The sequence below is a fragment of the Oryx dammah genome, unplaced genomic scaffold (assembly GCF_014754425.2).
Source record: "Oryx dammah isolate SB20612 unplaced genomic scaffold, SCBI_Odam_1.1 HiC_scaffold_17, whole genome shotgun sequence".
Taxonomy (NCBI): domain Eukaryota; kingdom Metazoa; phylum Chordata; class Mammalia; order Artiodactyla; family Bovidae; genus Oryx; species Oryx dammah.
Genome location: NW_024070201.1, coordinates 17,023,163 through 17,037,432, shown reverse-complemented (window position 1 = coordinate 17,037,432; position 14,270 = coordinate 17,023,163). Strand labels below are relative to the sequence as shown.

The following is a 14,270-nucleotide window of genomic DNA, read 5'->3' as shown; positions in this document are numbered from 1 at the left end:
TTCCATCTCTTGAAGAATTTTCCACAGTTTGTTGTGATCTACACAATCAAAGGCTTTGGCATAGTCAATAAAGCAGAAGTAGATGTGTTTCTGGAATTCTCTTGCTTTTTCTATGATCCAATGGATGTTGGCAATTTGATCTCTGGTTCCTCTGCCTTTTCTAAATCCAGCTTGAACATCTGGAATTTTTCAGTTCACGTACTGTTGAAGTCTATCTTGGATAATTTTGAACATGACTTTGCCATTGTGTGAGATGAGTGCAATTGTGCTACAGTTTGAGCATTCTTTGGTATTCCCCTTATTTGGGACTGGAATGAAAACTGACCTTTTCCAGTCCTGTGGGCACTGCTGAGTTTTCCAAATTTGCTGGAACATTGGGTGCAGCACTTTAACAGCATCATCTTTTAGAATTTGAAATAGCTCAGCTGGAATTCCATCACCTCCATTAGCTTTGTTCGTAGTGATGTTCCCTCCCTTGAGTCTCCCTCCCCTCCCCTTATCCCATCCTTCGACAGAGTGAGAAACTGAGTATTCTTGAGTGTTAACCTTGGTTTTCTAAAATACTCTGCACAAGTAGTTGTGAAAATGAAGTGAGGTAATGTGTATAAACCATTATCCAAACCCATTTTCTTGGCTTCCATCTTAACACAATCTTGTGGTCCACCTCTTATTTCTCTAGTTATTTTTCTCAGCCTCCCTATCATTCCCTTTCGAACCTCTAACTGCTGGAATGTCCCAGGGCTTTGTTCCAGGCCCCTTTTAATTTTCAAACTTCACTGTCTCCATAATCATATCTAGCCCCACAGCTTTAAACAGCAATTATGTCCTGATGATTTCCAAATTTCTATCTCTAGCCTTCACCACTCAATTGACCTCCAGACTCATATATCCAAGTGCCAACTTGACTAGCCTGATTTTGCTGTCCAACACATGGCTCTCAATTGCCACGCTAGAACACTAGTTTCTTTCCAGTATTTCCCACCTCAGGACATCACATCACAATCTGCCCAGGAGCTAAGCCAAAAATTTAAGGACTCACCGGCCATCTTTGCCTAATACCCGGAGATATTCTATCACAGGTATTGTCAATACTGTGTCTAAAATATACCTAAATTCTTCCACTTTACTTCATCTGCACAGCCACCATTTCTTGCCACTGTAACAGCCTCTACTTCATTTCCTGCATCCCCAACTTCCCTTCTTCAGTGCATCTAGTTTTTAAAACGTAAATCAGGCAGTTTCCTAGAGGTCCAATGGTTAGAATTTGGCACTTTCACTGCTGTGGCTCAGGTTCAACCCTTGATCAAGGAATTGAGATCCCAAGGGAACTAAGACCCCATAAGCTGCATGGTACAGACCAAAAAACAAAATCAACACACACACACATACATGCACGCAAAACATAAATCAGATTGTATCATTCCCCTTGTTAAAATCCTGTGATGGCTTTCCACTGCTCTTGGAATGATATCCAAAGTTTATCTCTTACCCTACAAATTCCTGGCTCTTGGAACTGGAGCTCCTGATGAGCTGGATGGTATGATCTGGCTCCTGATTTTATTTCCTGCTGGGAGCCAGCGTGAGGAATCCCACCCGTGACAAGGTCACGTGGCAGAGATCTGATGGGCAAGGCGAGTCAGATCTCAGGTTCTCCCCCTGGTATTTCCTGAGCATGTACCCCAAAAAAACAAAGTCTGCTGGCCTTTGTACTCTGCTTTTCCACTCTTCTGACACACTCTGGAAAAAGTCAACTCAGAGCTTTAGTCTTCTGCATGTGAAAGGGTGTTTCAATCCCCAAACCCCTCTGATGGCTTTCTAGCCTGCCTGCAGGACTCCTACAGCTTGCGCATGTGATTGCTTGAGGCCTCCCGACTGTGGGAGGCACAGGAAGCTTAAAACATCCTAGGAATGTAGGGGCTTATAAGGAGTCAAAATCATTAGAATAGGACTGATTAAAGGTTTCATGTTGAGCCAATACTTGCTGCCAAATTTTCGTATCTTTTATTTGTAAATATAGTTGGTATATAGAAAAACAGGTAGTAGACCTGGTATTAGCAACATTAGATCTTTGAGTTAAGTACTTTCTTTGTTATAACCCACTGCACCTTTGTTCTACAGGAATGTAACTTTATTTAGTACTTTGAGGGTGATGCAGAGTAAAGAAAAAACACTTCTAGGGAAAAGGAGTTTTCTGGTTGATAGACAATTATTCAGGAAGAGAGCCATAAAAATGTTAACAGGCCTCTTGGCCAGAAGCTAATGTAAACCACCTGAGACCTTTTGTATACGGGAAGATATGCAAAAAGAAAGCCTGATCTCAATGAGGGTCAGGACTGCTGCCCCTGCATAACACTGCATATTCCATTATTTCTTTATGTACAACTTGGGGTATATAAGCTGATTTTGAAAAATAGTTTTTGGAGTCTTGCACTGATGCTGGGCTTCCCCATGTCGTTCTTTTCTCCCCTTTTTTGGCTAAATTCCCATCTGGAGTGGGGAGGCTCACCACGTCTACTTACTTGCCCTGGCTTCTAAGACCCACGCGAAAGGGAGCCTAAGGCGGGGCACCCTTCGATATTCAAGTGGACTCCGGTGGCCTAATGTAGATGGTGCAAACCTCTTGTCTCGAGGTTTTATTGGTTTTCCCCGTAAACCAAGTTATTCAGCATCCTTTTCTCCATCTAAATTTCCTACTATACTATTTCTTCCTAATCTAATCTTATATCACTAAATAAATAAGTTTTCCTCGCCTATCCATCTCCCCTGAATCACCCTGGATCCACTGGGGCTGGACCCTGGCAATTTCCATTCATACCACTCTTATTCTGTGCCAGCCACACCAGCCTCCTCTTTGTTCTGAACCCATTTCCACCTCAAGCTCTTTACAGTGTGCCTCTACCAGTTAACAGTCCTTCTCCAGCTTGCCTTGCCTGGTTCATTTTTGTTCTTCAGGATTCGGCTCAAACAACACAACCGCACAGTATCTCTCCCTGACTATTTTTAAGTCAGCTTCTATTTCAACATGATTATTTCCTTGAAAGCACCTCTGTGTAAATACACTGTTGTATTTACAACACTATGTAAATATAAGGTTTACATATTTATTCTCTCTCCACATAATACAAGCTTCCTGAGAGCAATCTTCTCTTCTGCGTTCCTCCTTCCTGGTTCACTGCTATATCCTTGTCACCTGGCATAATGCCTAGAGCTCATTAAATATCCCAGGAATGGCAAAACTATAGTAGGATCAACACACATGATGAATGAACATGGCCACTTAAATTTTATTTTCATGTCACAATTATCTTTCAAGGACAGCTCATCTGCTCCAAGCACTCTAGAGACTATCCCTGACAATGCAGGCAGGCACTTCAATCTTAGCTTCTGCAGCACGCCTACGCATGCGCTATTTCTCTGAAACATATAATTCCCTCATTAGCTTGACTGTCTCCCTATCAGAATGTGAGTTTCAAGAAGAGACTACTTTTATTTTTTTATCCCAATGATGACAAGAAACACTTAACAAATAAACAAAGTCTGATCTTACTAGCACCTCTGAAAAACATTTCAGGTAGGGTAAGTACATTCTGAAGTCAACAAAATGGGATAATGAGTTACAGAATGAGGGCCTGTTTCACATAGGATGTTCAGAAAAGGGCTCTCTGGAGATGTCACTGGAGCTGAGAAATTGAATATTAAGAGAGTCAGCCTGCGAAAAGTCTAGGGAAAGAGCATCTGAGGCATTAGGAAGAACTAGGACAAAGGCCTTGCATTAGGAACAAACGACATATGCTAAGTAGAAAAAGTGGACTAGTGCACCGGGAGCCACATACTCAAGAGAACACACAGTCTGGCTGAGACTAAAGAAGCAAGCAGTGACCAAATAGAGCCTGAGAAGGAGTCTGGATTCTAGCCTGTATAAGAAGAAGTCACTGAAGCCTTTACTATTATGAAAAGACCACTCTGGCTGAAGTGTACAGAATGACTGTAGAAGCAGGAGTAAAAACGGGGAGGAGACTGGGCAAGAGCTCATATAGCAAATGCTAGGGAGGTCACAAGTGGGGTGGATACAAACAGATGGATATGGAGCATGCTTTATATACAGAACAAGCTAACGGGTGGGTACCACTGTTCTTATTTTATAGGTAAAGAAACTCAAGCACTGGCAGGTCAAGTAACCTGCCCCGAGTCACAGAGCCAACAAGGTGCAGACATGGGATTTCAAACCCAAGCAGCATCACCCTATTATGGATATATATGGTTTACATATACATACATATGATAAAATGCGGTCCACTGCAAAAGGGAATGGCAAGCCACTACAGCATTCTTGCCTTGAGAACCCCATGAACGGTATAAAAAGGCAAAAAGATAGGACACTGAAAGATGAACTCCCCAGGTCAGTAGGTGCCCTATATGCTACTGGAAAAGAGCAGAGAAATAGCCCCAGAAAGAATGAAGAGGCTGAGCCAAAGCAGAAACACCACCTAGATGTGGATGTGTCTGATGGTGAAAGTAAAGTGTAATGCTGTAAGAACAATATTGCATAGGAACCTGGAATGCTGGGTCCATGGATCAGTGGTCAAACAGGAGATGGCAACAGTGAGCATCAACCATTTTAGGAATCAGTGAACTAAAATGGACCAGATTGGGAGAATTTAATTCAGATGACCATTATATCTACTACTGTGGGCAAGAATCTACTAGAAGAAATGGAATAGCCCTCATATTCAACAAGAGTCCTAACTGCAGTACTTGGGTGCAATCTCAAAAATGACTTAATGATCTCTGTTCATTTCCAAGGCAAACCATTCAATATCACAGTAATACAGGTCTATGCCCCAACCACTAATGCTGAAGAAGCTGAAGGTCTTCCACCAAAACCTACAAGATTTTCTAGAAATAACAACAGCAAAAAAAGATGTCCTTTTCATCATAGGGGACTGGATACAAAAGTACAAAGTCAAGAGATATCTAAGGTAACAGGCAAATTTGGACTTGGAGTACAAAATGAAGTAGGGCAAAGGCTAACAGAGTTTTGCCAAGAGAATGTGCTGGTCATAGCAAACACCCTCTTCCAACAACAGAAGAGATGACTCTATACATGGACATCACCAGATGGTCAGTACCAAATTCAGATTGATTATATTCTTTGTAGTCGAAGATGGAGAAGCTCTGTACAGTCAGCAAAAACAAGACTGGGAACTGACTGTGGCTCAGATCATGAACTCCTTACTGCAAAATTCAGATTTAAATTGAAGAAAGTAGGGAAAACCACTAGGTCATTAAGGTCTGACCTAAATCAAATTCCTTATGATTATACAGCGGTAATGACAAATAGATTCAAGGGATTAGATCTGATGGACTGAGTGCCTGAAGAACTATGGATGAGGTTCCTGGCACTTGTGCAAGAGGCAGTGATCAAAACCCACCCCAAAAAAAGAAATGCAAAAAGGCAAAATGGTTGTCTGAGGAGGCTTTACAAATAGCTGAGAAAAGAAGAGAAGTGAAAGGAAACAGAGAAAAGTAAAGATATATCCACCTGATTGCAGAGTTCCAAAGAATAGCAAGGAGAGACAAGTAAGCATTCCTAAGTAAACAATGCAAAGAAATAGAGGAAAGCAATCGAACAGGAAAGACCAGAGTTCTCATCAAGAAAATTAGAGATGCCAAGAAAAAAATTTATGCAAAGATGCAATGATGGGCATACAGAAGATAGAAATGGTATATATACCTAACAGAAGCAGAAGATAATTTTTAAAAAGGTGGCAATAATACATAGAAGAACTATACAAGAAAGATCTTAATGACCCAGATAACCACAATTGTGCGCTCACTCACCAAGAGCTAGTCAAGCTAGAGTGTGAAGTCAAGTGGGCCTTAGGAAGTATCACTAAGAACAAAGCTAGGGGAAGTCATGGAATTCCACCTGAGCTATTTCAAATCCTAAAAGATGATACTGTTAAAGTGCTGCACTCAATGTGCCAGCAAAATGTGGAAAACTCAGCAGTGGTCACAGGACTAGAAACAGTCAATTTTCATTCCAGTCCCAAAGAAGGGGAATGCCAAAGAATGTTCAAAGTACAGCACAACTGCACTCATCTTACACGACAGCAAAGTCATGCTCAAAATTATCCAAGATAGACTTCAACAGTACATGATCCAAAAAATGCCAGATGTTCAAGCTGGATTTAGAAAAGGCAGAGGAACCAGAGATCAAATTGCCAACATCTGCTGAATCATAGAAAAAGCGAGGGAGTTCCAGAAAAACATCTACATCTCCTTTATTGACTAGGTTAAAGCCTCTGACTTTGTGGACCACATCAAATTGTAGAAAATTCTTCAAGAGATGCGAATACTAGACCACCTTACTTGCCTCCTGAGAAATCTGTATGCAGGTCAAGAAGCAAAAATTAGAACTGGACATGGAACAATGGACTGGTTCCAAATTGGGAAAGGTTTATGTCAAGGTTGTATATTGTCACCCTGCTTTTTAAAAGTATATGCAGAGTACATTGTGTGAAATGCCAGGCTGGATGAAGCACAAGCTAGAATCAAGGTTGCCAGGAGAAATACCAATAACCTCAGATATGCAAATGAACACTTTAATGGCAGAAAGCGAAGAAGAACTAAGGAGCCTCTTGATGAAACTGAAAGAAGAGAGTGAAAAAGTTGGCTTAAAACTCAACATTCAAAAAACTAAGATCATGGCATTCTGTCCCATCACTTCATGGCAAATAGATGGGGAAACAATGGAAACAGTGACAGACTTTATTTTCTTGAGCTCCAAAATCACTGCAGATGGTGACTGCAGCCATGAAATTAATTAAAGATACATGCTCCTTGGAAGAAAAGCTATGACCAACCTAGAGAGCATATTAAAAAGCAAAGACATTACTTTGCCAACAAAGTCCATATAGTCAAAGCTATGGTTTTTCCAATAATCATGTATGGATGTGAGAGTTGGACCATAACGAAAGCTGAGTGCCAAAGAATTGATGCTTTTGAACTGCAGTGCTTGAAAAGACTTTTGAGAGTCCCTTGAACTTCAAGGAGATCAATCCTGTCAATCCTAAAGGAAATCAGTCCTGAACTCTCACTGGAAGGACTGATGCTGAAGCTGAAGCTCCAATACTCTGGACACCTAATGTGAAGAACTGACTCATTGGAAAAGACCCTGATTCCGGGAAAGACTGAAGGCAGGAGGAGAAGGGGACAACAGAGGATGAGATGGTTGGATGGCAGCACTGACTCGATGGACATGAGTTTGAGCAGGCTCTGGGAGTTGGTGATGGACAGGGAAGGCTGGTGTGCACATTCCATGGTGTTGCAGAGTCAGACATAACTGAACAGGATCGTGTGCTATGTGAGCTTAGTCACTCAGTCACGTCTGACACTTTGCGACCCTATGGGCTGCAGCCCACCAGGCTCCTTTGTCCATGGGGATTCTCCAGGCAAAAATACTGGAGTGGGTTGCCATGCCCTCTTCCAGGGAGTTTTCCCTACCCAGGGATAGAACCCAGGTCTCGCATATTGCAGGCAGATTCTTTACTGACTGAGCCACCTGGGAAGTCCTATGTATGTAGGATCATCCACATCAATAATTACCTTAAGTGTAAATGGATTAAATGCACCAACCAAAAGACATAGTTGGGTGGATAAAAAAAATAAGACCCATATATATGCTGTCTACAAGAGACCCACCTCAAACCTATGGACACTTTCAGACTGAAAGTAAGGGGATGGGAGAAGGTATTTCATGCAAATGGAAATCATAAGAAAGCTAGAGCAGCAACATTTATATCCAACAAAATAGACTTTCAAACAAAGACTGCTATAAGAGACAAAGAAGGACAGTACATAATGATCAAAGGTTCAATCTAAGAATAAGATATAACAGTTAAAAATATATAAGCACCCAACATAGGAGCACCTCAATATGTAAGGCAAATACAAACAAACACAAAGGCACAAATTGACAGTAACATGATAATGGAGTGGACTTTAATACCCCAATTTCATCAATGGACAGATGATCCAAACAGAAAATCAATAAGGAAATTCAGGCCTTAACTGACACTTAGGTGAATTAGACTTAATTGATATTTATAGAGCATTCCATGCAAAAGCAGCAGACTACTCATTCTTCTCAAGTGCACAAGGAACATTCTCAAGGATTGACCACATGCTGGGCCACAAGGCAAGCCTTAGTAAATTTAAGAAAACTGAAATCATATCAAGCATCTTTTCTGATCACAACAACACTATGAGATTAAAAATAAACAAGGAAAAAACCTCTAAGAAACACAAACACTTGGTGGTTAAACAGTATGCTACTAAACAACCACTGGATCACTGAAGAAATCAAAGAAGAATAAAAACAAAAAAATCTAGAGACAAATGAAAATGAAAGCACAATGGTCCAAAACTTATGGGATGCAGCTAAAGCAGTTTTAAGAGGGAAGTTTAGAGCAATAAAATCTTACCGCAAGAAACAAGATAAATATCAACTAAACAATCTAACTTTATACCTAAAACAACTAGAGAAAGAAGAACAAACATAAAGTTAGTAGAAAGAAGGAAATCATAAAGATCAGAGCAGAATTAAATGAAATAGAGACAAAGAAAACAATCTCAGAGATCAATAAAGCTAAAAGCTGGTTCTCTGAAAAGATAAAGAAAATTTATAAACCATTAGCCAGACTCATCCAAAAAAAAGGGAGAGGACTCAAATCAGTAAAATTGAAAATGAAGCTACAGCTGACTCCACAGAAATACCAAGGGTTATAAGGGACCACTGTGAACACTGTATGCCAATAAAACAGACACGTGGAAGAAATGGACAAATTCTTAGAAAGGTACAGTCTCCCTAGGATGAACCAGGAAGAAATAGAAAATATAAACAGGCCAATCAGAAGCACTAAAATTGAAACAATGATTAAAAACCTCCCAACAAACAAAAGTCTAGGACCCTACAGCTTGACAGGTGAATTTTTATCAAATATTTAGAGAAGAGTTAACACCTATCCTTCTGAAACTGTTCCAAAAAGTCGCAGGGGAAAGAAAACTTCCAAACTCATTTTATGAGGCCATCATCACCCCAAAACCAGACAAAGATACCACAAAAAAGAAATTTACAGGACAGGATCACTGATGAACATAGATTCCAAAATCCTCAACAAAATACTAACAATTCATATCCAAAAATACATTAAAAAGATCATACACCATGATCAGAGATCATGATCTCTGGTATCCATCCGAGAGATGTAAGGATTTTTCAATATCCCAAATCAATAAATGTGATACACCACATCAACAAATTGAAGAATGAAAACCATATGATCATTCCGTAGATGCAGAAAAAGTTTCTGATAAAATTCATCACCCATTTATGATAAAAACTCTCCAGAAAGTGGGCATAGAGGCTATATCCCTCAACATAATAAAGGCCAGATATGACAAATCTACAGCTAGCATCATCCTCAGTGATGAAAAGCTGAACATATTCCCTCTAAGACCAAGAACAAGATAAACATGAAAAGGACCAACATCCTAGCTAGAGCAATCAGAGAAGAAAAAGAGGTAAAGGGAATCCAAATTGGAAAAGAAGTTAATCTGTCACTGCTTGCAGATGACAGAATACTATACATAGAAGACCCTAAAAATGCCACCAGTAAACTACTATAACTCATCAATGAATTTGGTAATTCCAGGTTACAAAATTAATACACAGAAAACCACTGCATTTCTATATACTAACAACAAAAGATCAGAAAGAGAAATTCAACAAGCAATTCCATTTACCATTGCATCAAAAAGAATAAAATACCTAGGAATAAAGCTACCTAAGGAGACAAAGGACCAGTACTCTGAAAACTATATGATGCTGATGAAAGAAATTAAAGAAGATATACACAGATGGAAATATATACCTTTTTAGTGGATTGGAAAAATCAATACTGTCAAAATGACTAATGCCCAAGGCAATCTACAGCTTCAATGAAACCCCTAACAAATTACCAATGACATTTTTCACAGAACTAGAAAAAAAAGTCTCAAAATTTGTATGGAGACATAAAAGACCCCAAATAGTCAAAGCAATGTTGAAAAAGAAAAAGGGAGCTGGGGGACTCAGACTCCTAACTTCAGACTATACTGCAAAGCTATAGTCATCAAAACAGTATGGCAGTGGCATAAAAATAGAAATATAGCTCAATGGAATAGGATAGAAAACCCAGAAATAAGCCCATGCATCTATGGTCAATTTATCTATGACAAAGCCAATTCTACACAATGTTGGAAAGAATCTCTTCAACAAATGATGCTGGGAAAACTGGACAGTCACATGTAAAAAAATGAAATTAGATCATTCCTTAACTCCAAATACAAAAATAAGCTCAAAATGGATTGAGACCTAAATGTGAGACTGGACACTGTAAAACCTCTAGAGGAAAACACAGGCAGAACATTGTCTGACATAACTCACAGCAACATCTTTTTTGATGCATCTCCCATAATAATGGGGGGGGAAAAGCAAAAATAAACAAATGGGACATACTTAAACTCAAAAGCTTTTGCACAGCAAAGGAAACAATAAACAAAATGAAAATACAACCGACAGACTGGGCAAAACGTGCAAGTGATGTGACCTTTAAGGGATGAGTCTCCAAAATTTACAAACAGCCTAGGACGCTTAAAAATAGCATAAAAAAACACAACCCACTCAAAAAATTGGAGACAACCTGAATAAACATTTATCCAAAGAGGACAAAAAGATGGCCAATAGGCACACGAAAAGATGTTTAACGTTGCTAGTTATTAGAGAAATGCAAATCAATACTACAATGAGATATCACTTCACACAAGTCAAAATGGCTATCATCAAAAAATCCACAAACAACAAATACTGGAAAGGTTATGGAGAGAAGGGACTCCTCCTTCCACTGCTGGTGAGAATGTAAATTGGTACAGCCACTATGGAGAACAGTACGGAGGTTCCTTAAACAACTAAAGAGAGAACTACCATGTGCCCCTCCAATTCCACTCCTGGAATTGAAGATCCAAAAGGATACACGTATCCCAATGTTCATTGAAGCACTGTTTATAATAGCCAAGACATGGAAGAAGCCTAAATGTCTGTCAACAAAGGAACAGATAAAGAAGATGCGGTACATATATACAATGGAATATTACTCAGCCACTAAAAAGAAGGAAATACTGTCATTTGCAGCAACATGGATAGACCTAAAAGTAAGTCAGAGAAGGAGAAATATCATATGGCCCCCCTTATACATGGAATCTAAAAAAAAAAAAAACTATACAAATGAAGTTACTTACAAAACAGAAAGAGACTCAGAGACTTAGAAAATAAATTATAGTTCTGTGAGGAGGGCAGGAGAAGATAGATAGGGACTTTGGGAAGGTCATGTACATACTGCTATATTTTAAATGGATAACCAACAAAGACCTATTGTGTAGTACATGGAACTCTGCTCAACGTCATGTGCCAGCCTGGATGGAGTGGGCTTTGGGTGAGAATGGATACACCTCTATGCAATGCTTTATTCCTTCGCTCTTCACCTGAAACTACCACAACATTGTTAACTGACTATACCTCAATACAAAATAAAAAGCTTAAGGTTAAAAAAAAGAAAATTAACTTAGTTCAAAACAGCAAGACAGGAGTTTCAAGGTGGGAATAATCAACAGTGTCAAGAATACTGGAGTGGGTTGCCATTTCCTTCTCCAGGGGATCTTCCTGACCCAGGGATTGAACACCACGTCTCCTGCATTGCAGGCAGATTCTTTATGGACTGAACTACCAGGGAAGTTCCCACAGAGTTACCAGGGAAGCCCCATTAACATTGTCAAATATAGTATAAAGAAAGGTCAAGAAGAAGAAACACAGGAAATGAAATGCACTGGTATCCTTCAGTTGAGTAGTATAGAAATCTAACTGCAGAGGTTTAAAGGGAAATGGATGTAAACCAGGGTGACAAGGAGGACTACTCTTTTGACCGTAAGAAAAAAGCAATTTCAGTTGGAAAGCAAAAAGTTCTGATTAAGTCCATAAAAGTTTGTTGCCGATTAAGGGAGATCTCTGTGTTTTCGAAGGCAAACGAGAAAAAGCCAGTTAATAGGTTAGAGACTACCATTCATTCCACAAAATGGCACGGAATACTGAAAATCCTCTTAAAACAAACTGTATCTCCAGGCTTCAGTAAATGACCACTTAAGCAACAAATGAACACCACAACTCACACTCTATATAATCATTTTTCTCATCAGCAACATTTGTGTTTGATTTTGAGCTGTTAATTAAACTAAATTAAGAAGGTTCTGCACTTCGTTTATGTTTTTCTACAAACTTACATACCTATTTTCACCTAATTCACCTAGTAAACTCTGGTTTGAAACTCAGGATATGATGACTTCTATTATCTCAGTCACCCAGGATTAATTTTAGACTTTTCCTTTCCCCTTGGTTCTCCATTCTCACTCTGCATTTGACAAGTTCTATATTTATTCTTTCACAATCTCTTGCGATTTTCCCCCACTTCAATCGTCCTAGACCTCTAACTATGACAATAACAAAAATATAAACGGTCCTCATTGACTTAGGTCAAACTCAAACTCTTAACAATAGAACTAGATTTCAAACTTTACTGCTCCAACCGAACTAGAAAAGTCACGCCTCACAACCACACCCTGAAATTCTAGACCTACTCCTTGGCTTTTGCCAGACCCTAAACCTGTGATGCAAGCTAGCTTGCACTGATGGATGGAAAATAGTAGATTCTTCCAAGGCTGTCGCTCCCGTGTTTCCTAAGCACAACAAGCCAGAGCAGAAACAAGGCTCTGTACGCCCTTGGTACGTAAGCGCTACGCATCAAGAAACCGAGAAGCTATTTATTTTCCCTAATAGGTCTGAAGTTGCTCCGAGTTGACACATCGATTTATTATCACTCTGTAAGCCCAAAATGATTACCTACGGCATGAAATTAAAACCTCTTGACAGTAACGTTCACAGATATGTTTCCAAAAACAGCTGGGAAGCAGTTTTACCGGACTTCGCTACCCGTCAGGCAAGGTCGAGAACAAGTCCCGGACCCTTCTGCGCGTCAAAACACCTGCACGCTTTTACACTAGAAAGCGACGTCTACACTCCGACAGGGCCGCGGCGAATGGAAGCGCTGCATAGGAGCCGGCGCTTCAGGACGCGAGCGCAGGGTTCGGGGCGGGGGCGGAGGTCTTCCCGAGGCCCGCAATGAGGGCTCCTTCCGGCCGCGCGGCCGCAGCCAAGGCCTCACGAAGCCAGTCCCAGCCCCTCTCACCTGCACCCGCCTCTGAAGCAGGGGGCCGCGCCCGCGCGCGCCGCGCCGCAGAAGAGCCGCTAACACAGGCATGATCTCCGACTTCTCTCTCCGGCTTAGAGGTGCAGGCTGGAGCGGCGCAGCGCGACCCCGACTCAGCTCCTTCCGCTGCACCGTCTCTTCCAATAGCAGCCTCGGACCGCGACGGCCGGCGGCCATTGGCCGGCAGCGGAGGCGGGGTCGGGCGGGGCCTGGCGCTGGAGCCGCCGAGCGGCCGGAGGCGCGTGTGCAGAAGCCGCCTGACGTGGCGCTGGGGCGGTTTCCTGCCAGGTCTGATTGAGGCCCGCGGTTTATGTGTAACCTGAGCGTGTTTTTCTCACTTATACACGCAAAGCACAAAGGAAATTTATGAAAATATTTTTAAGCAATCCAGTTTAGCTTTTCACTTATGATAATTTTTCAATTGCTTCTTAAGTAGGAGGACGAAGAGGAATAGAGAACATTAATGACTTTGAACAATTAGCTATATTAACCTTCATCAAAACTCCATAAATTACATGTTATTATCTACTCTTTAATGAGATAGCTCAGATACAAAGAAGTTAATGTTTTTTGTCCATGATTGCGTGGAAAGTGGTAGAGGTGGGGTCTGGATTGGAATCATTATGTGGTATTGCTTTCTTATGCATATTTCCAGAGAATGATAATACTGTTAACTATGATTATTCTGGCATTTGGGGAACCCATTGCTTAATTTTGGATCTTCAGCTGGAGAAAGCAAAACTTTGTTACTTTGTAACATTATTTTCCTTTATTAAATTATTTTTTTCTATTTCTTTTGTTTTGTTGTCATTGTTGTCTGGGTTTTTTTTTTCCCGGGGGGGGCGGGGCGGGGGCGTGGTCTGTGTGCCTCTTGTGGGATCTTTGTTCACCAACCAGGGATTGAAGCCTGAC

At 40.6% G+C, this 14,270-nt stretch overlaps 1 protein-coding gene across 1 annotated transcript in view; it reads right to left on the bottom strand.

Annotated features, from left to right (window-relative positions):
* The window catches only part of ACAT1 (acetyl-CoA acetyltransferase 1), a 29,820-nt gene extending 16,320 nt beyond the window's left edge, over window positions 1–13,500 (bottom strand). The window contains exon 1 of the mRNA XM_040257924.1: window positions 13,338–13,500. Coding sequence (XP_040113858.1) covers window positions 13,338–13,409 — 72 coding nt within the window. The 5' untranslated portion in view covers window positions 13,410–13,500. The remainder of the gene's footprint in view (window positions 1–13,337) is intronic.
* Between the last annotated feature and the right edge of the window lie 770 nt (window positions 13,501–14,270).